The sequence below is a fragment of the Accipiter gentilis genome, chromosome 6 (assembly GCF_929443795.1).
Source record: "Accipiter gentilis chromosome 6, bAccGen1.1, whole genome shotgun sequence".
Classification (NCBI taxonomy): domain Eukaryota; kingdom Metazoa; phylum Chordata; class Aves; order Accipitriformes; family Accipitridae; genus Astur; species Astur gentilis.
Genome location: NC_064885.1, coordinates 9,384,363 through 9,411,158, shown reverse-complemented (window position 1 = coordinate 9,411,158; position 26,796 = coordinate 9,384,363). Strand labels below are relative to the sequence as shown.

Genomic DNA, 26,796 nt, shown 5'->3' with positions numbered 1-26,796 from the left:
CAGGTCTGGGAATGTGCAGCTTAGTTCTTCCAGCACCGTCAGCTACAGGTCTGACATGGTTGTTTATATTATGTTTTTTACATCCTCCTGGACTAACAGTCTAAAACTGGCCTTATGCTGCTTCTGGCACGAGCTTAAGCCAAGGTTATTTTCAAAGCATCCCGTAAGAAGCAGTACATGAGGTTAAACTATCAGGTGCTCCATTTTACTTCCCTGAAGACCATGTCTGCCCTAGCAACACTACTGTGGAATAATAATTCAGGTGGATTAGAAAACAAAACATAGGCTAACACCTTCAGCTTAATACAGAAAGTATTTAAACTGTATCTGTTAACAGATACAGCTGAACAACTGTTCAGCTTCCTTTCTCTGCCTACCCGGAGTCAGACTCCTGAGTTCACTCCGTTCCTCTGCATTATTCGCTATTAAGTAATGTGCCAATGGTGGCATCCATGGAAGGACAATTGCATTTCCCATTGAAGTAGTTGTGGATGACTATTCAATTTACCTAGTGACACTACAACTCAGAGACCACTGTTGAGTTGACTTGGTTATTCCATTGCAGAAAAGCAAAAAAAACCCAGTTACCAGAGGACACACCCAAGATATGATTACGGCTTTTCCCTTTAATTGTCTTTACCTGGAAAGACAATTTAGTAAGCAGTTAGTTCATGGAAATCCACCGTGAAGGCAGAGACTGAAACCAGATTTGGGATTCCTCCAGAAGAAAGGTAGGGACACTTGTACGGAGGCCACGGGAGGGAGTCAGTACATAGAAGTGTCCCAGTGGTCACTGTTATTGAAGGTAGCCATGAAGACTCAAGACGAACACTGAATACATTTTTCTATTCTGGATAACACACCGTAAGGAAAAAAATTCTCTTCCTAGCTGTGGAAAAGTGATCTCCAAAAAGTCGTATTATGATTACTTCAGAGTCCTCTCCTGTTGTAAATTCCCCTTGTCCATCCAAGATTTCATACTTACTCATGAATCTTTATTGGTCTGGACAGCCTCTGTAAGTGGAGCCCTGCTGGCAGTTTCTCATAAGACCAAATTATCCTGTTTTGATGTAATGATATGATACTAGATCAAAAGCATCAAGCTTGCTTTATGCTGGGAGTCACAATGATCTGGCCAATGTGGCAGGAGTTTTAAAAACACACTAACAAGAAGGTAATAGGATCTAAACATAATTAAATGGGTACTTAAGTAGCTTAGGGTGCACAGTCAATTGTCAACTGAAGTCCCCTTGCTAAAGCTGCTCCTTTCCCTGCAAGTGTTCCTGTTACTGCTTCTTTCCACTTTACTTAAATAGGACTGGCAGCATCATTCCAGTTAACTGAGCGATTATAAACAAACAAATAGGAGTGTCTCAGCATACCTAGAGGCAACTTAGTCTAACATTCACACCCAATTGCCTTCACAAGAAGTGTTTGCAGTCACACCCTACCTTCTGCCTTTAGAAGCAAACTGTGACTTAGCACTGTGCAGTGTTTCCAAGTGTGTTTCCACAGTCATGCACACCTCACCTGTTAGATGAATTGCATGATTCTTGGAGGCATGGTGATACAATGCCCTGGACAACCTGAGCCCTGTAAAGAAACAGCGGTACCCACATTCCCAGGGCTCCAGTAACGAAGGCCATGGCAGTCAGACCCAGTGAGGACCAGACAAAACTCCAACTGAAAGTTAAAAGAAAGAAATGAGAGATCCTAGAAAGAATGGGGTGTGAGGAAAAAGAGAAAGCCTACCTGCAATATCGAGGATTTCAAGCAATAACAATTCATTCAGACATGTTATAATGAAAATGTGCTCCCTTGAAGATAGGAATTTTGATGAGGCTTTATTTATGAACTTCAACAGTAAAGTACTAATTAGACCAAAGAGTATGACCTGATTTCATGTTAAATCCCAGTCCTGGTCTCTTGCATATTCAATTGCCAACTTTTGCTAAAATAATTGCTGTGAAATTTTTGATAGCAGAACTACAACAATAGAGAGTGGGCAAGAATTTAATGGCTTAGAAGCTGAATGAAAGTGTTCTATGTGCAAGTCTAAATGCCTCAGGATGGTTTTACATTGTTTGTGTAACCAGTATAAATGAGAGTAACAGCTGGGTCTTTCAAACTGTTAAGGTGCAGTGGCTGAAGCACTCCTTAACTCTACCCGAGTAAGTAAAAATAGACTCTCAGTCTGCATAGACAATTTTCAGACAAAAGGAGAAGCATTTTAAAAAAAATGTCCAAATCTTGGTCTCCTTCCTGCTGTATTCTAAGAGAAAATTAACTTTTTACTGGTCTCTTTCTAGTTAATAGTTTAGGAGAAAGGCCCCTTTGAGGTCAATAGGGAGGTATGCAATCTTAAGACTAAATAAAAGTGCTGCAGATGACCAGGTGACCACCAGACTAGAGGATTTGTTAAGATATGAACCTAATTCTTCACCTTCTAAAGATAAAGGGCTCTTGGACTTGATATAAAAGTGGAACCACCTGGGTTTTTTGAAAATCTATTTTTACAACATTGCTGGAAGTTGTAAGGAACATCTTTGTAAGAAAGCAACATTGGCGTTAGTCAGGAAGGTTCATTTTTTATTCACTTCAGACTGTACCGCCTACAAATTGTGATCCAACAAACCGCATCTCTAATGTACTTGCTGTTCCGGACGCAAACAGGATGCAAGTCTAACCGTCAACTAGAAAATGATGGATCCTCTAGAAAAGGAAGACTCCAAAGACAGACGAGATCCCAGGAAAGCAAGAGGGGCTTGTCTTTAACTAAAAGCATTTGATCGGGACCCCGGGGAAGCAGCCTGCGGGCACAGGCCGTGCGGAGCCGAGTCTGGCGCAGCTGCACAGCGGCACCTGCTGTTCTCCAACCGGATCCATCTCTTCCCCCGCCAGCCCCCGGCAAGGGCTTTCACAAGGAGTGAGAACCCTGCTGCAATCATTATTTTACTGCGTCCTGCAGGTCAGCTGGTGTTGACTTTAATTTCTGTGTGGTTAAAAGGAAGGGGTCATCTGCCAGCCGACAGGTTAGCCGGTCAAAACACAGGCACGATTACTTTATAAACCGTATTGGGGTCCTACAGACTCTGACCTCTTGTATCAGAGGCATAGCAGGCTCGCAAATACCATATAAAGACTGCCTGAGACATGCTGATCCAGCCTTCCTCAGGCACTAAGAATTACAAGTAAAGTTACACCTGCAAAATATGCATTCTTACCAATCTAGCTTACCCTACATGTTAAAGCCAGAGGGAAGGGGAAACTTAGTAGAAAGTAGAGTTGGATTTAAATAGGAGCACGCTGCCATCATAACTTTGCTTCCTTCCCCCTCCTCAAAATGAGAGGATAGCAGAAGCAAAGAAATTTTTAATCCCTTATGTAGCATTCCTGTAAAAGAGTGGAAAAAAGATTTTTATTAAAGGTGTTTCAATCATCTTGTATACAGCATGTGATACAAAGAAGCTGAGCAGGATTCGATGGCCATATTTCTAATAACGGCATGGTCATTCTTCAATGGAGGGAACCTTTGTTGCTAAAATCACTTACTTCTTGGCAAGTGACATGACATCTTGACACCAAGTAGTCTTGGCAGTTCTCTGTACACCTGGTTTCTCAGCTGCTACTCGTATTGTGCCAGAGATGCTCAGTGCTCTGTGGGCTGCTGTCCTTCTCTGGATTCTGTGAGGGACCAGTAGAATCAGAAGAACCAGTGCTAGACCTCCCATGCAAGGAGTTATCTGTAGACACAAGGCTGGTGAGATCAAGGATACTTCTTTTCTTATAGTGAAAAATCCACAGGAATTCAAATTCAGTGTTAGAATTACATATCGGAAAATTGCAGATATGTTCAGAAATAGATGTGACTTGCTGTTTGTAGGTCATATTTGTAAAGAAGAAGAGTGACTTTGGTGATTTATGGTGACTTTGGAGGAAAGATAATAGATCCTCCCTCCCCATCATACAGATACATGATTCCTCCCTCTGGTTTTAGAGAAAAACATGTGAAGAAAGAAAATTGTACTGTAGTACTCTGACCACAAATGGAAGAATCACTGATGCAGTCATCAGTGTTATCTGAATAACATCAGACTGTTATTCCAGTAAACATTCTTCCCCACTCATCCTGTACTTGCTAGTTAATTTTATAGATAAGTTAGGAGAATCTGACAAAGTACTTCCAAAGCACTAGGTACTCAGCATGGAGAGTCATCATGATGACGTGCCCAGAACAGAGGAGGTTTTTTCTTGAAACCCTCAAATAACACAAGTTGTTCCCAACAGCATTTCAGAAAACAAACTCTCCTTATTGTCCTGAAGAACTATACTGGTGCTACAGGTATAATGATCATTTTATCTTCAGTTTCCTCTGTTTGAGGAGGTCTTGGTGCACTGACAACCATTCCAAGTGTGTCCTTAGGTAAGAGGAACATCAGCACCTGCCCTGGCTGCTGTACAATTTCACCTATGCCTGCTTTCATTCTGCAAGAGCTAGGCATAAATCTTCCACTTGTCCTGCAGGAAGAGTTCTCTTAAACATCGAGTTCATAACCAGTCAGACAGTAGAAAGTCCTTCCACTGTTCTCCTCTTTTAACACAATAAACATTAAGTAGTCTAAACCCCACTGATGATTCTGATTTTACAGTGAATGGTTCAGCCCCGTGAGTGAAAGTTAATAACTCACCCTGAATGCCCAGTGCCAGTCACCTGTGATATCTGCCATGCCGGCTGCTAGGACATAACCAAGACCACTGCAAGCAACAGAAAGGAATAATCAGTAGGCACCAATGAATTTTTGCTGGCTGAAATGACATGTCTTGCCAGCTAAAGAGAGCACAGAGAACTATTCTGTCATAGTTTTCAAAATGGATAAACAGAAACAATCCTTATGGTCTATGGTAGTCTACTTGGCAGCCAGTATTAAAAAGAGATTCTAACCTCCTCAGAGTGAACTTGAGATGGTGGCAATAATGTCCCAGATTCCCCTTGGAATACATATTCCGTAGAATGACACTGCAAACACGGATCAGACAGCCCATAAAGCAGTTTATTATTCACTCTTTTCTATGCTAGCCACATGAATTAAGCCCTGCAGGAATTCCTTTAGTTGTAATCTGCCTCCTGGGCTCAGCCTTGGTTTCCTGCTCTAATAAAGAGTATGCCTCTGAACCACTTAAAAAGCCCTTCTCCACTCCTTCTTCAGATACAATGTCAATTAACTAAAAGAGGAGAGGGAAGTGCCAATTCTTCCTTGGGAGACATTTAATGGAGGGTTCTTGAAAAATTTGTCAAGTAAACAAATATCTGAAAGCTTTTGTCTTCCAAAACCCAGAAATAAATTACCTACCCCATGCACATATTTCTTTTAGAATTGTTTCAGTATTTTATTCAAAGCCTACCAGTTCTCAGAGTTTAGATTCTCCCTAAAAAATACGGGGGCGGGGGGAGAAAATTTTTCTTGAAGGTAAATACAGAAATAAGCCTAACCAGCTCTATTTAAACATTCTAAGCAAGTGACAAATCCTTTTGCAAGAGCCAATGCAGATACACATCAAAATATGTCTAATCAAGGCTCAGGGTATGTTGAATTGCAGGCATGGTCAGACAGAATTTCAAAAGGCATGTCAGTTACTAGCAGGAAAACCAACCTTCCCACTGGAATGAAGATATAGAAGATAGATAACATTGTGGTCCTTCTTCCTTCTTCAAACAAGTCTGCAATGATGGTAGGTGCTATTGTGGAATAACTGGCCGTGCCAATGCCAACTAGTCCTCGTGAAAGAAAGAATATCCAGTAATACTGCAGGCAAAAGACATATTATAGTCCAAAAAAGACCATGCAAGAAAGAAAGCTTACTATTAAAGGGGGGCATTTTATCAGATCAAATGTATCAGAGGAAATAAGAATTCAACTGCCTTTTGCATATGGCTGTATTCCCTCCACTCGCACCTGCTTCCCTCCCACCCCACTGCTGTGCTTTCTACTTTCTGCACAATGGTGACTTAGAGTGACACCCAGAGGGAATTACAGGATAGGGTTGATAGACCACAAGCTTGCCGAACAAGCTGCTACACTGTAAGGTCATAATCAACAAACATTCAGGACAAAAATAAGATCCCATCAATTGCAACAGTAATGTGTGAGTTCTCCATTGCCTAGGCTGCCTAGGCTGGACTCCACCGTCCCATAAAGCATTCCTGCACAAAGTCCATTTAGTCCAGGCTTGGGGAGTGAGTGCTGATAGCTTTTCCAAATGTGATCAGAGAAGGACTCTATCAACTCCTGCAAGACATATGCAGATTATTTTCATAGTACCTTCTAAAAAAGCAACATACCAATTCACTGATGAATGAACTACCTAATGTTACACCAGACCAGAAGAAAATACCAGCTCCAAGGATGATTTTCCTATTGTACCGGTCCCCGAAGTATCCAAAGATGGGGGCAGCCAGCATGTAACACAAGATGAAGACTGGAAATCCAAGAAGACAAAGGCAATATTGGTCAAATTATTTTTATCATATGTACTCCTCACCCCTCAGACAAACTCAGGTTATACTTTAAGGCAGGCTGTTTGTAGAACTGGTAGGTAGACTGATATTTAGAAAAAGATAAATGCAGATTAAAAAAAAGACTATATGAAAACACAACGTGTGAATTGCTCAAGTTCTGTATTTCTGGAGAAATTCCTTCATCTTTTGTAATTCACATGCTGTAGGATTTTTGAAGGACTCAACTCCAGTCTTCCCCGGACTTCCCTTTCAGTTTTGCATCATAGTTAGCCTGCCCACAAGTGGAACTGAGCAATACCACACACTAGAAGAAATAAGTAACTAGACTGTGTTTTAGGAACAGATCACATAGATGCAAGGCAAAGTAAATGATCTGCACTTAAGAGATTTTATTACCTGTTTGCAGTAGACCTGTATCCCCATCACTAAGCTCAAAGGATTTCTGTAAATCTAACAGGATCCCTGCAAAAGAGTCAAAACACTGAATGACAGCAAAGTACCCTGCTCATTTCTTGTAATTCTGTTAATTTGCCAACTCAAAGATCTGTTTCAAGAACAGAGCTTGCAAGAACTGCAGCCCATTTATCTCACTAGTTTCCATTAAACCATTACTCTACCACAAGCACAGATACAGAGAGAATTAAAAATTCTTATCTGTATAGATAAAATTCATGATCTTCCACTAGATAGGTCTTATAAGAGTCAGTTTACCCACTATTTCAATCTCAACTGTTCTGTTTCTTTCACACCATTAGTACGTAAGCACATAAAAAGTTGACGGTTCAAAGTTTAATAGACACAATGTGGAACAAAACAGTGGCAAAATTTTGCAGCGAGGAGATTGCTATCTTCATACAGCTAATCCTAAAATTCTCTTAATGACCTTAAAATGTTAAGATGAATTGAAATTCCTTCTGTTAAGAAAACTGTCAATATTTTCAGTATATACAGTATTCAAATTAGTGCATGTTGGATTTTTCAGGATGCAAATGGCTATGGTTTTCATTAGCCAATGGTAGCTAAATCAGTCCATAGCCAGGGAAATACTACTATAGTTCAGAACATGGTTCCGATTGTGTAATTCTGTTCATATTTCCATGACTATTTTGCAGAGATCAGACGAGATATAGATAATGCAAATTTACAAATTAACATTTTTAGTGGTGACAATGACACACAAACTTCACCAAAAAGTGATCGTTATTTGTGATTTCTAACCTTTCAATAGCTGTGGAAAAAGGTTAGAAGAGTTGTCAAAAAGTGTGGAAGAAAGTCACAAAAGCAACAAACTGAGGGAAGTACTTCACGGATGCATGAATGTTGTTGAGACAAAAAGGTCATTTTCATCTCTACATCATGCCAAGGCTGCAGATCTACCATCTCACCTATCTTGCATTTCTGCATTATATTCCTGAAAAAAAAAAATTAAAAATAGCAGAAGATACTGCTTTGACTAAACATACCTTTACTCTGATATTGAAAAATATAAATTAAAAAAGAAATTTCTTTTTCATGCAGCTTTAGTTTTGCCAAAATAGTCAAAATCAAAACATTATTAAGAGGATGAAGCCACTACTTAAGAAAACAAGTCCTGTGTAAATTGTTTGCTATGTTCACAGAAGCTGATCTGCAGCAGAATGGAGCTCAGGGTGAAGTTAGCAAGAGATACCTATTCCACTCCTGTAGTGTATTTTACATGTTATGCCATATACTATGCTGCTGCAGCCACTTAAAAGCATTCTTGAGCCAGCTAGTTTAAAGCTAAATCCACGCTCTCCCACAGTCCCAGTGGCTGTAGCATAATCAGTCTCCTCACTGTTTACTGATGTGACTTGGAAGTCAGTGTAGATCAAGGTCTAGCCTACCAGCAGCACCAGTTTTATAGCTGTTTCTCAAGGACTCTTGAACATATTCTGCATTTAGAGTTTTCCTAATGGTCTCAGAAGTTTTAGTCAGTGACTTCATTCAAACATTTTGCGTCATTAAAACAGGACAGTCAATTGTATCTATTCTTTCTGGTAGCCGATTACCAACACGCAGAAATACTGTATTACAGGAACTTCAGTTTGGGGCTAATAGAGTATTTAGAACAAATCACAGCTAACACAAGACTTGAACTGAACCACAACTTCATCTCAAACTAACTTTCACACCGAGCAGCATTAAAATGTTATCCCCTCCACATAACTGAAATAACTGGCGTGACCAGTTACTGGCAAATTACAAAGCATTGATCTGAACAGCTTGGAACGGTAACAGATCAGAGGGGGAAAAGTCTGCATGATCACCATTTTTGAAAAACTAAAGACTCAATTGCAGCAGACAATTAAGTTGAAGAGGTTGTTTTCTGTGTGAAGATTGATGCAAACTCTGTCAAAGCCTGTGAGCAAAACTGCCCGGAAACCACAGCTTTGTAACTGCCACCAGCTTACTTTTAAACAAATACTTAAGCCTCCCCTTCTTAGCTTTCCTGTTGACTTATATTTAACAATATGTTCATACATATGGACAGCCAAACTCAAAAGTACTGATGCAAGAATTCTGCAATACAGCTGAATTCTAGCAGATTAACAGTATATTGCTGTGGTATAAACTGCAATTTACAGATTTCACCCATGACCCAAGAGGTCATAGAGCATACTAAAAAGTGTTTTAGTCATATATTGTAATTAAAGTAGATGTTTGGTATTTCAAAGACCCAGACACTATCCCCACCTCTGCTCTTGAATTCTTACATGTCCCTGAAGGTACCTCACTCACAAGAAACTGAGCATGTTAACAAGTCGGCAAGCTTTACTTCACAGGCCTTCTTGAAAATTTTAAGCTCTTAGCATGTACAGGAGCCAAAGAATAGTTCAAAGCCTGGAATGAGTCAAATGACTGCTTGCCCTTCCAAGTGCATACCCTCCAAACATCCCAGTTCTTGCTCAAAGATATTTTCACCCTCTCCTGTCCCCTGCCCTTCCTTCTCCAGGGAAAGTTACTTGACAATAGAACTCATACATTGAAGTTTTTCACTAACAGTCTTGCAGTATCATTCAGCATGCACTCCTACTTGTTTCCTTCCCTCTTATATGTGTGGTTAAGAAGTATTCAAAAGAAAAAAGCTTAAACTCCTAAACCTACTAGCCTCTCAATTTTTAAAGATACTGACCGAATGTCTTAAATTTCTGAATGGTCTAAGTAGTAAAAATAATTAGTTAGTGTACTGTCACTAGATAGTAATTCAAAATTTAACAATCTATCCTTTGGGTTTTTTCAAGGTTTTAAAACATTTATGATATCCAGGCCACTCAGAACTAAAATATAGCAAGCTCACGACAAGTGTTTCCTCCTAATTTATAAATCAGACCCCTGGAAGCACGGTAGATGCTTAGGAGTGATGCTAAACAGAAGAATTTACACAGACCACAGTTTACATGGGATGAAAAAATATATATTTCCCACCAGTTTACTAGAAGCAATGCTTTGCTCTTCATGGCTAGGTAAAGAAAAAAATGTAAATATCACATTTTTGGAAGAATGCTATCATTTATTAGAAAACAAGTGTAAATTTGGTAGGTGATGGTTAAGGAAGTGGGTCTCTGTTCTCTTTACACAATCATGTTACACTCTTCATTGCAGAAATCACACAATTTCCAGCAGATCATGAGGAAGTTAAGCCTCCCCTAAACAAACTTGCACAAAGATAACATAATTTTTATACTTCTAAGGGGGGGGGGGGGGGGGGGGGGTGGTGGCATCACCATTCTTCAGATAAAGGAATTTCATATCTAATCTACTAGATCCAAAGAAGGCCTGGTAAGCTGCTGTATACAATAAAGGGAAGCTTCTTAGTCAAATCTCTGTAGAATCCAGACACAAAAATAGACTAGTTGCTCTGTATGCTAAAGTCTGTTTATAAGAGCCTTAGATTTAAAAATATGAATCTTAAGCATTTAACAGATGTGATTTTTATAAACAGTCTACTAAACATTAATAACTAATACATCATTTATTAGTATTTCAAGATTTATAATTGGAAGTTTCATTAGGAGTATGGCCAACAGGCTAAAGCAGGTAAGTGAGAAAAATTAAAAAGACATAAAGGATATCCTTACTTTAGAAAACATTTGTAACTACAGAGTAAGTAGAGCTGTTGAGAACTTAAATTTCTTTTTTCCTTAGAAGAAGAAAATAGGCTCTCACCTGGTACAATGAACCAATCCATGAAATTTATTAAATTTGCATAGCACAGCACAGCAGCTATCAGGTAATCTCTCTTTGCTGGATCATTCCTTGACACAGACACAAATGGACTTTGTCTCACATGTGTTGCAGTAGCTCCATAATTCTGCTCCTCAGGAGGCGGCTGGGGCTGCAAGTCTGTGTTTTCATGCGCACTGGGGTTTTGCATGTTTCCCAGTGCAGAAAGTCCCCATATATTATAAAGTGTTTCCTTAGCACACCAAGCTACAAGTCAATTTTGTGTTCAGGCTATGAGGAACTTCAATCACTACAGTCATTTCCGGCATTGAAGCCCAGCCACTAAAAACTGAAATTAAAGTTCCTTGCAGTAGGAAGAACTTTACAAAGAAAGAAGCTGCAGTCCTGTGTTTTTGCAAAAGCAAAAGCATGGAAGTGCTATACCTTGAAGACAAGGAAAAGTAATGTAAACAAAAGCAAAATAATCCATTGTGCATCCAAGAAATAAAAGTGCACAACTCGGCAATGATCTCACAGAAATTGCTTATGTAAAATTAATAATAATCTTCACTAGGGTCTCAGTGAATTGCCAGAGCTAAAAATAGCCTTTCTAGAGAAGAAAGGGAAAGAAAAAAAGAGAAGCTAGTTTGCTAGACCAGGTACCTATCTTTGACTTGAACTCTCCTTTACCACCAGCTGCTTGTGCAACTCTGGACAAGTCATTTGCTTTCTCTGCACCTCAGATCTTTATTCCTCACACACACACACACACACACCCCCCTCTGGCCTTTAAAATAGAGCTAGCTAGCCTTGCCCCTGCCACCTGACCGGTCACTTCTCCCTGTTGCCACCCATCTGCTTTGCACTGGCCAGCTCTACCCCCAGAACAAAATTCTTTCCAATAAAGTCCTGAGTTTTTAGCTCAAATCAACAATTTAAGCAGAAGACTCATACTCCAGACTACTTGCTGGTCTTGGGTGTTTTTAGGGGAGGAATACCAAACTTACAAAGAAACAAACAAAAAACCAACCCAGAACGCTACAGTAAGCAGAGAAAGGGAGATGGAAACAAAACCACTCTTCTTCACCCCTCCTGGAACTGTGCACGTTCCACAGTTCTGAATTGTGCAACAGAATTTCTTCCCCTTTCTCCCCTAAAAGGGGTTCTGAAAGGGGAAGAAAGGAGGACACAGGAAGGCATTCCTGTTCTTCCAGGGTGTGTAGATACCTTTGTTCCCTGTCTTCTGGCCACTCAGATTTGAAAAAGTATTCTTACTTAATTCTTCCAGCATCAGTTTTCCTATTATATTAATTATTTTTTTATACACATAACTAGTCACATGTTTTTTGAGCCATTTTGTGGATTACCAACTTCAGAAGGTAATCTATTTTTTGCACCCTGTTAAGAAAGCTTAAAGTGAAAATTAACAGTAAATTGTAAGAGTTTAAGAATGAGGCAGCTAACTGGAATGAGTACTGATTACAGTTTATGACTCATACATGAAGACAAGAGTCTATGGTTGGTTTTTTTAAGAACTGTGTTTCACACTTCAGACTGAACTGGAAAACAAAATAGCACCTACTGTTCTTGGCCATTTTGTAAAATCTGGACTCCTTTATTTTTGCATGGTCAATGCTGTAGTATTTCATTCTAGCTTCATTTCATGAAGATCTAGTTCTTCATGAACAAGAAGGCATGTTTAATTAAATCATGGATAAGTCTATATTAATTTTATTTCAAGAGGGGTCTTCTTTTTGGTAACATCTTAGATCTCAACTTTCTAAGGGAGAATTTAGATATAGATTATGAGCATCTGTCCCCACTCCTGCTCAAGGGAGCTCCACATAAATCAGCCTGTGTCTGGAAACATTTCAGGTAGCTTACTATCAGGAAGCAATTTTTCCTCTCTAATTCAATATTATCACTGCTATCTTTTCCTCTGCTATAGATTATGGAACCTTCACTGAGTAAATGTCACATCGTCTATGCATCCCACTGCTTTATTAAACCAATGAAGTAAGAGTTGTCTATACTTCGGAGCAATAAAGAATCAGCACAATTTTGTAAAGATTAAAAACTTGGTCTACATCCACAACCGTGGATAAAAAAATCTGCAAAAAAATAATTAAAATTACTTTGCAGAATTACAGTTGGCTTTAAAGGCGGGCAAGGTGAAGGTCCCCTCTGCTTTCCTTCAGCCCAGAAGCAAGTGTGAAGGGGCTCCCCTGCGGCAGCCGCTGCAGCGCCGCGCCGCGCCGCTGGGTGGCGCTCAAACACCGGCACCGGGCAGAGCCAGGGCGGGACGGACACGCAACGCTCCCTACGGCAAATTATTTATTTACTTTAAAAGAAAAGAAAAAGAAAAGAAAAAGAAAAGAAAAGAAAAGAAAACACAACAGCAGCAGGCAGTAGCAGAGTCTAAACAGGGTGTTGGAAGACTCAAAACGATGAATCCTAGCTGCTTGCGGCATAGCGGTTCATTAGCAATAGAAACAGTCCAACTTGTGCTATTTTTCTTTTTTTTCCCATCTTTTCTCTTCAGAAGCCAGGCAGTAGTGGATCTGGCCTCGGTATCCTTTAGTAGGAATATTTTCCATATGTGATGCCCAGCCACATCTCAAACCTTGTAAGGAAGGGCCCACAGGGCAGCTCGTCAGGATTTAACTCTCACTGCGGATAGCTTAAATGTCACTTGATCCACATGTCCTTTGAGTTTCTGGGGCACATCCTATATTGCTCTCAAGTCCTGACAACTACTGCCACACTTGATGTTTGTAGACAGTTAAAAGCAGATTTTTAATACTGTTACGGCAAGAACTCAGTTCTGCTTTCCTAAAATGGAATTTCCAAATTCCACATTTTCCAAAGATAGAGTCAGTTTAAACAGAAAATATTCCTCACAAACATGGAACCACCAACTCTAAACTCTTCTTAAACTCTTGATTCCCCTTTTGCCCTTCATTAAAGCTTCCAGACATCACTTCCACTTCATGCTTTTTGATGCTATACTAGCTGGCTGTTTTTCTGTCTGCAGCACCAAACTTGTGAGCCAGGTTGTCATGTGGGACCTCAGTGCAGAATATACCGCAACTCTGCCACCATTACTGGTACCAGACATCACCCGTCCTTTGCATCGCTCCCCCCCTCCCTTACCTCAGTGTCACAAGCCATATCCTTCCATCCACTCCATGTTTCACTGCTGGGTACAAGCCCGCAGTCACTTCTAAAAGGCCCTCTGTGACTCAGCCTTACTCTGTCAGCTTTTATAGACATCATTCTGTGATAGCTATCCTGCCTTTAACTGCCTATTTGTCCTTTCCTCTGATGATGATTTTCATGTTCGTGCAGACAATGGCATGCCAAAAAAGCCCTGCAAAACTTTGTGACGATCCACTTTTGCTGTGTGGGCTACAGAATGCCACTATACAATACAAGTCAACTTCTGTTAGGCAAGATTACAGTTCATTTCTTTATAGCCAAATATTCTTTTTCCTTATTTGTTCATTTCTGCCAGTCAGGATATGGACTGACTGCCTTGGAACAAAGTGCGGTGTTTGCCTACATAGCTTACAGTATGGGTGCCAGGTGCCAGTGCAATAGGAAATGTGACTTTTTATCCCTATCATACTCCCTTCACCAGCTCTGTTCTCTTGATGGCTCATTTAAGCATGAGATCTCATAGCTGTGTCATGCAAGAAGTCACCAGTAGTTAAATCCTTCTATGGTAGCAGCAAGTCAGAACCTGTTTATTCTAGGCATTTGGCACAAGTCCACGCACACAGCAACATATTTTCTTACACCATTCTGAATCTGGCTGTGGTACCAAAAGTTGTTTTGACGGCTGAACCTGACAAATGCAACTGAGACTCCCCAGATGAACACGCACATTTGGTGATTGCTTGAACTGGTTGGCTGATACTCAGCAGGCCAAGCTATGGGAGTTCTATGCGCTTAGGAAGCTGGCTTGTTTCAACTAGAGCATTCAAATAAGTTCTCCTTGGCTACTACTCATCTAGAGTGTCCTGCCTGTCTAGGCACCCACTCAGTATCTGGGCAGCAATCCTGTTGGGTCTTCACTCTGTGCCACGTGCTCCCCCTGAGAGACTGAGGAACTACCCTTTCTTGGCCACAACCCTACCCTCTGCTGCCATTCTTACAAGCAAGAAACAAGCCAGTGGCGTGGGTGGAAGGCAGCTGATGAAGAAATGCCTTGTGCGCTCAACGGCAGGACTATGCTAACCGACTAAGACTCATGGAAGCAGCATGTGTAACAGCTGCTGGTGTATTCCTGTCAGTTTAACTAAACCCAGGTGAGACGGTGCCAACAAACGTGCCATGCCTGCAGTCCAGACAGGACTGTTTACAGACAACTGATGGGAGAGCTTCCAGTTTTCCCTGAAAGGGTTTCCCAGTATTTACTACAAAATGCCTTTGAATGTATTTATTTCTCCAAATATCTTTTAACGGCAGATGCTGCTGCATCCATGAACAGCTTTGGAGATTTTGCCAGCGCGTTCCCAGAAAGTTACATCAGAAGGGGCATTAACAATGAACCAAGATGTGAGAAAGTTATAAATTGAAAAATATTTTATTATCCTGATATAATTCCAAACCATTTCTATACATGTAACGAAAAGAAGCTGATTAACCCACTGAATAGCAAACAGCAACAAAGTCTATGAAATAACTGAATATGGAAATAATTTTCATTGTTGACTAGATCTACCAATACTGATTTTAGGAAGAAAGAAAGCAGCTTTTGGTATCTTACCTCTCTTGTGCATCACCCAGAGAACATAAAGTAGCCAAAAGGAAATACATGCTTGTGTGTATTTGCCAGCATATATGGGAATGGTCTGCATTTTGAGGTGTATGTATTTTAAATCTATTGTGATGGAAGCAAATTCATAAATCATGAGATTCTGCAAATAGTTGAAATATGGATTGCTGCAAGACCTAGTAATTTTAGTGTCTGACAACCAGAAAACCAAAATTTAACATAATTCTGGTAGACAGCTTAATAAATGCATGTCTGGACCCACATGAAATGTTCCAAAGACAATGATAATGACTACAGAAGAGCTGCAGAGTGACAGAGATTTAGGTAAGAGGCTGTGGGTTTTTAAGGTTTGTCACTGTGGTCTCTATTTGAACCAAGGCTGCACAATAAATCACTTTTGGTTTTGAACCCAGTCTGCAATGATAAAATGTAAAGACAAACTTGGACTTAGACATTAGTATCTGGGTTCCATGTCTGGAGGGATGGCAGTTTGACCTACAGTTTAAACCAAAGAGCGAAAACCTGACACAAGAGCAGGCTACTAAATTAATGTAATCATGTGTAAAATTCAGCATGATTTTCAGTTTCAGATATATTATAGAATCAATAGTCTACCCTGTTCTCATAAAAGACCATATTGCAAAACTCCAGGCATGACTCATCTACTAATGTGTACATTTTTCTTGCACTTCAGTCCTCTGGACTGATCCCCATTTGCCAAATTGTTACCACCTTGGAACATGCAGCCTGTGCTAGCCAAAAGGGAGGGAACTCAAGTGCTCTCCTTCCGATGGAAGTTTGAGAAATTCTGTACCTGTAGTTTGTTGATCTGCTCTGTCTCAGTGTATTGCTTGTGGCCATATATAGTTGTGATTAACATTCAGGTAGCAACTGCTAATGACTTAAAACACTGTTATGAAATAGTATTTTAGAATGAAATTTAGTAGCTGAATAATCAAGACTAGATTGCCAAGCGTTTTTCTTCAAACTTTTGCAGGCAGAACTAGCAGTATGAGCCATTACTCAACTTGCGTGTCTCTTGCCTTTGCATGCATCTTGTGGAACAAATGTGTAGCAAGGGACTGAATCATCCAGACTAACAATCTTTATGAGTCCAGTACACTTCATGAGCAGTCTTCTGTTACCAAAAATCTTCAAGAAAACCAGCTGGACCACCTGTTCCACTATACATTTAATTAGAAAATATCTGCTTGGAAGATGCTCATTCTGTGAGTTTCAATAAATGCTACATTTTTAGTTAACACATCCTTTTTACGTCCTCAGCCTGAATTTTGTTTTAAAATATTTTCTTTCACATTGCCTGGGTGGCACAGTGTGGATCCAGCATAAGCATACTTTAGCCTTGTGATAGCAGCAAATAAAATTTACACACTCTAAATTATAAAATCCACTTTTTTCATTATTACTGACAACCTATATATAATTTTAAACTTCCTGGAATGCAGATCATGCTCTTGGTTGGGCAGGGACACTAGTTCAGACTCTTCTCCCACACCTTTTTAATAAGGAAACAAACTGCAACTTTCATGAAAAATTTCTTAGGGTGCTTACCTGAATAACTCATTTCACAGGTAACGTTCTCCTCAGTTGTATCCATATAATTCTGCCTCAAAAGGTATAGCAGAAGAAATTACAGTTCCAGCATGTAATCACAGAGCGGTAAAAGATGAACACACTCCAATTCTATTAACTGTTCCCTCCTTCTTCTCTGGTTAAAAAAAAAACAAACAAACAAAAACCTTTGCAAGTGAGAACGTTTTGCATTAACATCAGACAAAGGAGGAAGCTGCACATCACTGGAACAGATCTTCCTCTGCGAGCTGAGATTTATTCAAGCACAGAACAGCTCATGGAGGTCAAGAGAAGTGAGGCATTATAGTTACTATGCACCAAAGATACTATTTTGCTAACCAATTTAACTGCTTTTGCCTTTACTGGTTTTTTTTTAGCTCAAGCTTACTTTTATTGGTGTATCTGATAACTGGATTTCTTACATTTTAGGATTCTGGATGCTTCTGCCACAATTATAGCAGAAAAGGGCTGTGAAATCTGCATGGATTTGGGAAGAAAACTGTGGAATTAAGTGTCTGTTTAACCTATGTTTTGACCTTTCTACCACAGCAAAACATTCATCCCCAGAAGAACCATCAGTTGACTATTGCAGTCTTCACTTTTATACACCAGAGCCCTCTTAATTAAGAAGACAGCATAACAGATAAGGAGCCATTTATTATGAATAATGACAAACAGACAAGCATTGACAAAACAAAAATGGAGGCCTTTGCCTATGAGGCCTTTTTCTTTCTAGCCTCGCTACCTCCAGACTGAAAGAGAAGACTATTCTGCAAGTGAACACAGTATTTTAATCACTACAGAGAATGTTAAGGTTAGTGTTAACTAAAAATTTGAATAAACATAGATTTAAATTAAGAATAGTCTAATTTAGTATTAAGAATGTCTCTACTTCCCAGAAGAGTGTCTTGCACAAAAATTACTGTCACTCTCAGTGCTTCCAGTAAGGCGAAGTGCAAGCTGTATTCACCCTTTTGGTAAGGGTAAGCACATGAACTCCCTATAGCCATGCATAATTGTTAGCACTGGGAAAAAAATTCTGCAGAAACGAAAAAAAAAACTTTTGTCATTTTGGAGGTCTTAGTTATACTAACCCCAGGATGCTGATGCTTATGACAGTTATTGTGCAAATATTTGGAAGTCTGTAAAGTTATGAAGCAATTTAGATAGGAAATTGGAATTAAAATATATCTATACTATCAATGATAGGTATGCACCTTAGGCAGAGGGTAGCTTCCACTCCAAAACCAAGAGAACAAATGCAGAAAGTGTCCAGAGTCACTCTTTCCCTGGGCATCTTGTGTTTGATTTTAAACAGCTAGTGATGAAGAAATCTGTAAAAACCTTGACCAGTCAAATGTCTGCTTTTAATGAAACAAAAGGAAAAAAAAAATCCATCAACATGGAGCAAAAAAATGTAAAGTGGGGGAAGGATAGTCTATCAGTTATATTGGGAATCTTGGAGACGAAGAGTTAGGAACAATTCCTTGCTCTGCTACCAACTTCCTTGGCTAAGGCAAAGGGAGCTCAAGTCCCTAGCTCTAAAGCAAATGGTACCATCAATCCTTAAAAGGGAGAAAGAAAACAATAAACATTAAAACTTTGAAATACTTATACAGTTCTACTTAACATCTGATTTTTGTTAATTAATGCGCAAGATGTTTTCAGGCTTCAACACTTGGTTCTTCAGGCTGTTTTGCATACAATATCCTTAACAAAATTTGCAACCACGGTAATAAAACCACAATATGAATCATTTATAGTTATTAATTACTTAGCAATACTAAAATAAAAAGTAGACATACATGTATCTTACACTTCTATCTATTCATTCCATTCATTCTTTCTACTACCAGTAATTTTACCTGGTCTGAAGATGGTCTCAGAAGGTCTTCCATATAAAATTAACAGGTATATGAACAAAATCTGGCTTTTCTTTCTTGCCTGGAATCATGCTGGCATTTGCACACTTCACACACTTTCGATACAGCATAATAACACAGAATCTCAGGCTGCTAATAAAAGAATTTTATTCTCATGGCTTTAGCAGCTACTTTTGCTTAAAACAAGTTCAGCACCAGTGAAAGAACTACTATCTCTTTGTTCCTATGAGCCAGCAACCAGCAAAGTCTCTACTCCATACTTCAGAGTAGCTTTTCAGATGCTTTTCATTAATAGTCAATACCTAGTTTTTAATCACGTTCCGTTGTTATGTAACACTGTTGTCTTACGCTAAAAATAACACATAGCAGAAAGTAATACTCACATAATGCTATGACTTATCAATAAGAGCATTAATATCTACTGGTATATTAAGATCAACTGGTGTATTTACTTGAAAAAAAGTGTTATGAGAATTATTACTGTAAATCCTTAAGTCAAGTGAAACTAAGAAGAACCTTTGTTTCAAAGTCTAGAACAGTTTCAGGAGTTTAACTAGCTTCATCAAAGTCATGGAAGAACTGCAGTCTCTCAATTTTCCAAACTGTAAAAAAAAAAGATTTTCTGTACCTCACAACAAGGTTTATGTCAATAGAATGTTTTCTGACTTAGTTCATTAAGATGCTTCCTTAAGAAAGATTTAAAAAGTACAGAATGAGGATGGTGTAAATCAGCAAAGTGATTAATCTGTTCAAAAAAGCCAAATATAACTCAAGCTACCTGTGTTTTCACCACCTCCATTCCCCCTCCCCTCTTTTCTCCTCCTCTGAGAAGTTCATACTGTAGTCCTAACAGAAAAACAAACCAGTCATACACAGCAAGACACTAAGATCAGAAAAATCCAGCTCTGTAGCAAGACTGCAGCAACAAGTTACCAGACTCCATGGGTCAGAGGCATTCATCCCTGTCATCCACTCACCTGATTCCAGCAACAGGCCTGCTTGGTATTTCCTCATCTGCTTCTGTTGAAATTAAATTCAATGCCAGAGTACCTGTTTGTATTATAAGAATTATGGTAGTATAATTTTCCAGTAGAGGCAAATGTTGTATTTTATGATAACACTACAGCCCATCAATGTCTGTAGTTACACTATCTCAACCTATTTTGCTTCCCACATGGGACTAATGCTCATATATCGTATAACTGCATTCACATTAAGGGAGTTGCCACTTGAACTATACCAGTATAGGTCATGTTGCTTGTGCTCAGGTACAGCCCTTGTGCAGGTTACAGTTATATCCATTGCTCTGTTAAGTCCTAGGGCAATTTGCTACAAAATACCTACCCATCATGCATACATTACTTCTTCCCTTTTGTGCACTGTACTAATTTTTTACTAGCAAAGATGCAAGAATGTGTCACGTACAAATATGGGTATGTCTCAGAGACCTGCAAGTTTACTGTTCTAGACGATTCCAGGAACAAATTAACTTTGTTGCTGAGTACTTTATATACCTCCTAATCAACAATTATCAGCCACGATTTGAGGTGTGGCATTAATTTAACTATGATACATTTTGCAAAATGTGAGCAAAAGCAAAGAATTTACCCATTTAAAAGGCAAAACATTTTTTAAAGTGTAATTCTTTATTTTAAACCAAGTATGTCTGTCCTTTTAATAATAGCCCTATTTAAAATAAAATATGAAATAAGGGCAGCCTACGCTACAGTGAAACCTAGCATCACTAAGTACAAAATATACAAGCAGTCCATGCTTGCTGCAGAAATTTCAGAGAAAGTCAAAACACTGAACTGGTGGGTGTTACTGAGTAAGTGGCTAGAAATAGCATGTTGAGTGCTGAACCAGCTTTTTACAACACTAGCTTCATCTGCAGGTGCAGAAAGAAAGTGAATTCTTCATTTCAGTTTATTCAACAAGTTCATTTTGATGACTGGTTCATTCAGAGATGAGAACTAAACTGGGATTTGAAAAAGGAAGCCAGCTTGTTTTTTCCTTCTCCAAACTATGCGCAAAATCAAGATGCAGGATGATTAGCTCCAACTTGTGGGAGGATAAGATCTGGTAGTATTAATACCTTGGAAGTTGGGGGAGCTAAAAACAAATTTTCATCGCTCATTAATGATTCCTTTGTGCATTTTAACTGAATCCCATCTAAATGTAACTTAACAGAAATAATCAGTTAAGAGCTCACAGCATCTAAAGAACAAAAGATCTCAAATAGTACTTAACAACTTAAAAAAAAATAATCAAAAGTTTGAATAGATATATGTTGACATATCTTAAATCAATGACTATTTCTGTCCGACTGGCAAAAAGTAACATTCTGCCATGCACAAGGAATCTGCTTTTAAGAAAATAATTAAGAATTATAAATGTAAAATAAGAGTAAAATAAATCATGTAAATTAAGATTTCCTGCCTGCCATTTTAAATCATGAATCAATTATTTAGATCTCTGGTTTAAGCCAACAATAGAAAAAGGAAGTAGTGAAAACAGTATTTTAACTTCTGGCATCAAATTTATATACAAATAACCATTCTCAATATATGTCCTTGTTTTCTTCAAGTAGAGAATACTGATGCTTATTTTCTTCCAGTAACATACCAGTATTTCAGAAAAGGCAAATCAATTACTACCTGCCTCATATTTCACATCCTTGTATTTGTTCCAAGGATTGAAAACTGACACAGCAGTGGATCTCATGACTGCTTTCCATCAGGTATATTAAACTGACTGTCAATTAGGTCAGGCTTTGCAGGTAGCAAAGCAAAAATTTCTCACACTCAGTTCTTTAGAAATACAAGCTAGAAAATTGCAATTTTCATTTTAGTTTAATTCTTCCCATAACTATTTTGACGTTCAAGCTAGTCTTTCATCATTACTTTAATTTCTGCTGCTTTAATTTGCTGTCTTATTTTGAAGTCAGCTGTTTCTCACAAACAATAAAGGAAGAAATCCAATGTATTCTGAAGAAATTATGTCCATGTTGTGTAAAATGAACACCTCAAGTGGGCATTTTACCCTGATCCTGACATTAATGACTAAGCAAAATCTCAGTTTCCCAGCTGAGAATGCTATCTGTTTAAGTAATAGTTTAAGCTTATACAAATAAAGTTTAGAACAAGGTCATTCTGGTTTACCCAGGTCTTAAACAGCACCTTCCTGCCAAAAGTCTGAGTCAACACCACCATAAGAATGCGTAAGGATTTCCTCCAGTTCCAGAGACTTTTTTACCATGACCATTCTTGTCAAGGTTGATTCATACCAGAAATCTTATCCAAAAGTTACGTCAAAACACTTTCTTCAGGTGTCACCCTTCAGTGAACAACTTAGTCTACATCTACATACCTTCTCCCTGGCTCAAGCAACCATTTTCCATGCCTCATGCCATAACCAAAACCTTTATCTATGGTCAGTGACCTAGGTGGAATACTGCTGGATTTATTAAGGAATGCCAGACAAACACATGGGTGAGGTTTGAACATTAAAGCCCCTGTGGTTTCATGTATCAGGGAATGGAAGTCAGGACCAGTTCCTATTTCTGGCTCCAGTACAGGCTTGCTCTGGCATCTTGGGCAAGACATTTTAGCACCATGGACTGCCACACATGTTCCCCCTATCTGGACTCTTACGGAAGAATGGAGATTCTTACCTCTACAGGAGATCATCAAGGATTAGTGTTAACCCAGCGGGACTCTGATCTTAGCTGGAGAATCTAAACATTGCTACAATACAAGTTAATATAAACATTTTCATCATACTCTGCACAGAGGTATGTTCTGAAGAGATGTGCTGTAGCAGCTGCAGCAATTCCCGTACCAGGTTTCCCGCTGTTTGCCACACTACCGATTTCCTGGGCCATTTTTTCCAGGAAATCCCCCTTCTTCACCCCCACCCCCCCCCCCCACACACACACACTTCCCAGTGAAACATGAGTCCAACAACATTTGAGTAACAGTTAAACTTTTGAACCTGTTATGAGGAGTAGCCTTGAACTTAAGCAAAATGCTTCTGGCCAGGCTGATTTGTTCAGCCCAGTTTTAGTGCCCTACTGTATTTATAGGTCATACCTAATTGGAAACAAAACAGCTTTTAGTCCTTGTTACACTCTTATTCAAGCCAGCAGGGAGCTATGAATCGAAGACAAAACACAGTGAATTGCTGGCTCCTTTTTCTCAAATTCTCTCTTAACAAGGAATTTTCAGAGCATTTGCCTGTATGATACACATCCATGGTACTGGTCAACTGTTACCTTTGCAGACAATATATGAGGAAGTAAATTGGATTTTACTGCTCAGAAGCAAACTCAGTCAAGGCTTATGCAAAACTTAGAGCAAACTACTTGCATATCAGTGAATGCACAGCAATAACAAGTGTAAGGCGGTAGACTGGTACACCACAGCTCAACAAACTGATACTTTTTCCCGGTGATAATTTGGATCCAGAATATAAGCCCTTAAAAATACTTAGCCTTTACTGTTAAGAAAACAACTTGTTTGCTAGATATAAACTGCAAGAAATTCAAGCCTGCAAATGTTGTAATGGACATATAAATGGTCCCCGTTTGCCTAACAGGAAAGCCTAAAAACTGATATCTCACATTGCTCCCATTTAAAATGTCTTTTCACTGACTCCAGCATGTAAAATTAGATGAACATTGCAGAACATGTTACAGGGAGCTATGTCTATCTTACCATCAGCTTATTGTTTTTGCCAAGAAGCTGAAGTAGGGGAGCAGATGTTGCTAACAGTGTGAATCCAGCTGGAAGACTCTCTACCGAACAGAAACTATCTACTAGTGTAATCTGTGATTTGTGTTGTGAATGAGGAATTGGGGGAGAAAGTCAAACGAAAGACATCATATTCAAGCAAAGTAAGATGCTGAATGTGAAACCTTGATCCATTTTAAGGTGACAGAAAAACTTCCAGGATTTCCTATTCTAACCACAAGATGAATGATTATGATAATATACTCTTGCCAAGGGAAAAGATTAATGCAGTAAGGACCATAGGAAATGGTTGCAAGATCTGAACAGTCATTATACAAGAAATGGTCTCAGGAATGAGGAAGTAATCTAAATTCTTACTGCCCTTCCATTTAATGCAGAGATGGGAGAGATGGTACAGAGAAGCTGCATGCCAAGGACAGTTAAAATGAATCCTATCTTGAGATCTTTTACTTAAAATGTACTGCATGTTGCCTCAGCAAACAGTAGGATAAGGTGTTTGTGCATAGAGAGTACAGAAAGCAGATATTAACAGAACAGAAGGTCACATCATCTAGCCAGGAAAAGGCTTTTATCTCTTTTTGTGTGGCCTCTTGTGTTTAAGGACAGGCAACATGAACTGTGAGCCAACAGAGTTCCCACTCTGCTGTGGCACGACAGCTTCATTTTCATGACGGCATTCCACAGAGTCTTTACTGGTGTAAGGAAACACTAAACTAGTTCATGTCTAGGTCACACACCTGCCCTCACCAGCAGTAGCCATGTTCGACATTTTGCAGCTGCATGCAAGGTGATTTGACAGAGCAAGGTTAGAGTGCTTTTAAGTTGCCAATGCTTCCTATGATGAAACACATATTACTTTTATAAACTAGGGTTGAATCTGCTGTCAGAATAAAGGAATCCAGGTCATCTGTGCCAGCTTAAACCATATCCTTTCTTTCCCAACACAGAGCCTCCTATGTTCCTTACAAGGAAAATCATACACAAGCCCTAGGAGACTGTAGAAAACTTACCTTGTTAAGTAAGATGACTGCCAGCGAGTGACCTAATGGTGAACAATTCAGGATGATTTTGATTAACAGAATGTAATAGAAATAGAGTTGTTTCATATAACCTTTCAGTCTGCAATGCTGTAGTTAGCTCCTCTATTAATAGAACTGTCAGAAAGGTGTACTCATGCCTGAACTGACATCAGGTACAGAAAGTTGAGTGAGTGAATTTAGTGCTGGCTTAACTGACATTGTGAACAAAGCCTACCTTTTATTCCTGAAAGAGAAATACCATCCACAATAGTGTCACTTCCCATCAACACGCCTGAATTCCAACCTGGGTGACTGTCTCTTAGCATAATAAGTTTACAAAATGCACTTGCACATGATAGCCTTCTTTGTTTAAATGGATAGATTGTTTTTTAAGATTGAATGAACCTGACTAAAGCAATACAAAATACAAATACAAAATACATTTAGGAATTAGAGTCAACCTACAAAGGAGAAAGACTTTCACAAAGACTTTCTTTGACTAAGAACACCATTTATGAGATGAATTTCAGTAATAGTATCATACACTGTGGGATGTCTTGTATCATCTTAGTTTAATCATTGAAGAGGACACAGATTTAATCAGAACTGCAAGAATATCTGGGAATAGTATTCTGATTAATTGTACTAGCACGGTAATGAAACTCTCAGACTATACTAGGCCTTCCAAATTGCAGCATGGGAAATGATTTTAGTGTTGCCAACTAAAAACATCTCTCTTACAGGCTCATTCTCTTTCCTTCATTGCAAGCCAAGTTTGGTGTTCACAAACAAAATAAACCCCTAGTAGCAGAAAAATAAAGAGGGCTGTTTTTGTAAAGGATTTGAACATCTTGGCAAACCAATACAAGATAAATCCCTTTGTAGTAATTTCCTTCTGCAATAGAGCAGGGAGTTTCCTACTTTCTGTCACTAGTAATAAGGTTCATCCAATTAGCCAGAAACTGCATTTCCTTGAGAATTAAAATGTAAACTCAGAGAATCCAGTAGGACGCTCAAAGCCTATGGCAGAGGAACAGAGCAGCCCATACTAACATAAAAATGTTAGAGTCTCACACACCTATTAGTCACAGTATATTTTTCACAGTCAAGACATGAATATACAGACAACTTGTATTTTTGTCAATCCTTCCCTGGCCGTTTACTTAGTTCTTTGGGATGAACTATCTTAATTTTTAGCTCTATCTCTCAGCAGTGCCTGTCCTCAGACTTGCAGTCATCTTCCAAAAGCTCCTTTTCTGAAGGCTTTTGCTGGAGAACCAAAATCAAGCCTTCAGGGATAAACTAACGTGGGAGAGCCCCTTTACCTCACAAGCACAAGAGTTTTGACTTAGGCCTTTTATACCTCTTTCTCTTTCCTGGGCACATCTTCAGTGCAGCAGCGCACTCCTCCTCACACAAGCATCCCCATCACACCCACATACAAAAATCTACATTTTGCAGCAATCCTGCATGAGCAACTTTCATCCAGCAGCTGCTAACTCTTTTTAGCCTGTTCTGTTTAGCTACTCTTTTTAGCCCCTCTTCAAAAACTCATGTATTTACTGGGTTGGGGAGATGGCAGCAGTCTGAGGGCAAGCAGGGCTTTGAGGAGAGACAAAATGCCCAGCTAGCTTTTGTTACTTTTCTGCCCTGTATCTAATAAACTTGTGCAGTGTGGTAACTGAGGGAAGACGTGCCTCTCACAGGTAGCAGCCAGCTGTCCCTCAGGAGAAGTCCCTCTGCCCTCAGAGGTGCCAAGCAGAGGCAGCCGGGACAGCAGCCGACACCACAACGAGCGTGCTGTGGAGGGGCGGCGCACTACGCCCCTCCTGAGGAGAGTCCTCCTCAGCAATAGATCTCTCCCTCCCTACAGGTAAGGGCTTAAAAGAGGGGGGGGGGGGGGGGGGGGGAAGGGACCTTCTCAACATGGCGGCCGAAGGGCGGCTCGCCCCGCCTCCCCGTCCTACATTCCCTCTCAAGATGGCGGCGCGGAAGAGCCGGCGCCGGACCGGAGTGCGCCTGCGCGCCGCTGCCCGGAGTGCAGTGAAATTCCTGGCGGGCGGGGGGA

General features: G+C 39.6%; 1 protein-coding gene across 3 annotated transcripts in view; it reads right to left on the bottom strand.

Moving 5' to 3' along the window:
• Nucleotides 1-10,975, bottom strand: part of LOC126039213 (protein spinster homolog 3-like) — a 31,068-nt gene extending 20,093 nt beyond the window's left edge. Inside the window, exons 1-7 of one of the 3 annotated variants that reach the window (XM_049801996.1) lie at nt 10,706-10,975; nt 6,914-6,979; nt 6,341-6,477; nt 5,653-5,804; nt 4,689-4,755; nt 3,553-3,743; nt 1,531-1,683 (exon numbers count right to left, since the gene is read on the bottom strand). In XM_049801996.1, coding sequence (XP_049657953.1) covers nt 1,531-1,683; nt 3,553-3,743; nt 4,689-4,755; nt 5,653-5,804; nt 6,341-6,477; nt 6,914-6,979; nt 10,706-10,913 — 974 coding nt within the window. In that variant the 5' untranslated portion in view covers nt 10,914-10,975. The remainder of the gene's footprint in view (nt 1-1,530; nt 1,684-3,552; nt 3,744-4,688; nt 4,756-5,652; nt 5,805-6,340; nt 6,478-6,913; nt 6,980-10,705) is intronic. The other 2 variants (XM_049801997.1, XM_049801998.1) reach the window with 2 other exon arrangements.
• Nucleotides 10,976-26,796: the final 15,821 nt, after the last annotated feature.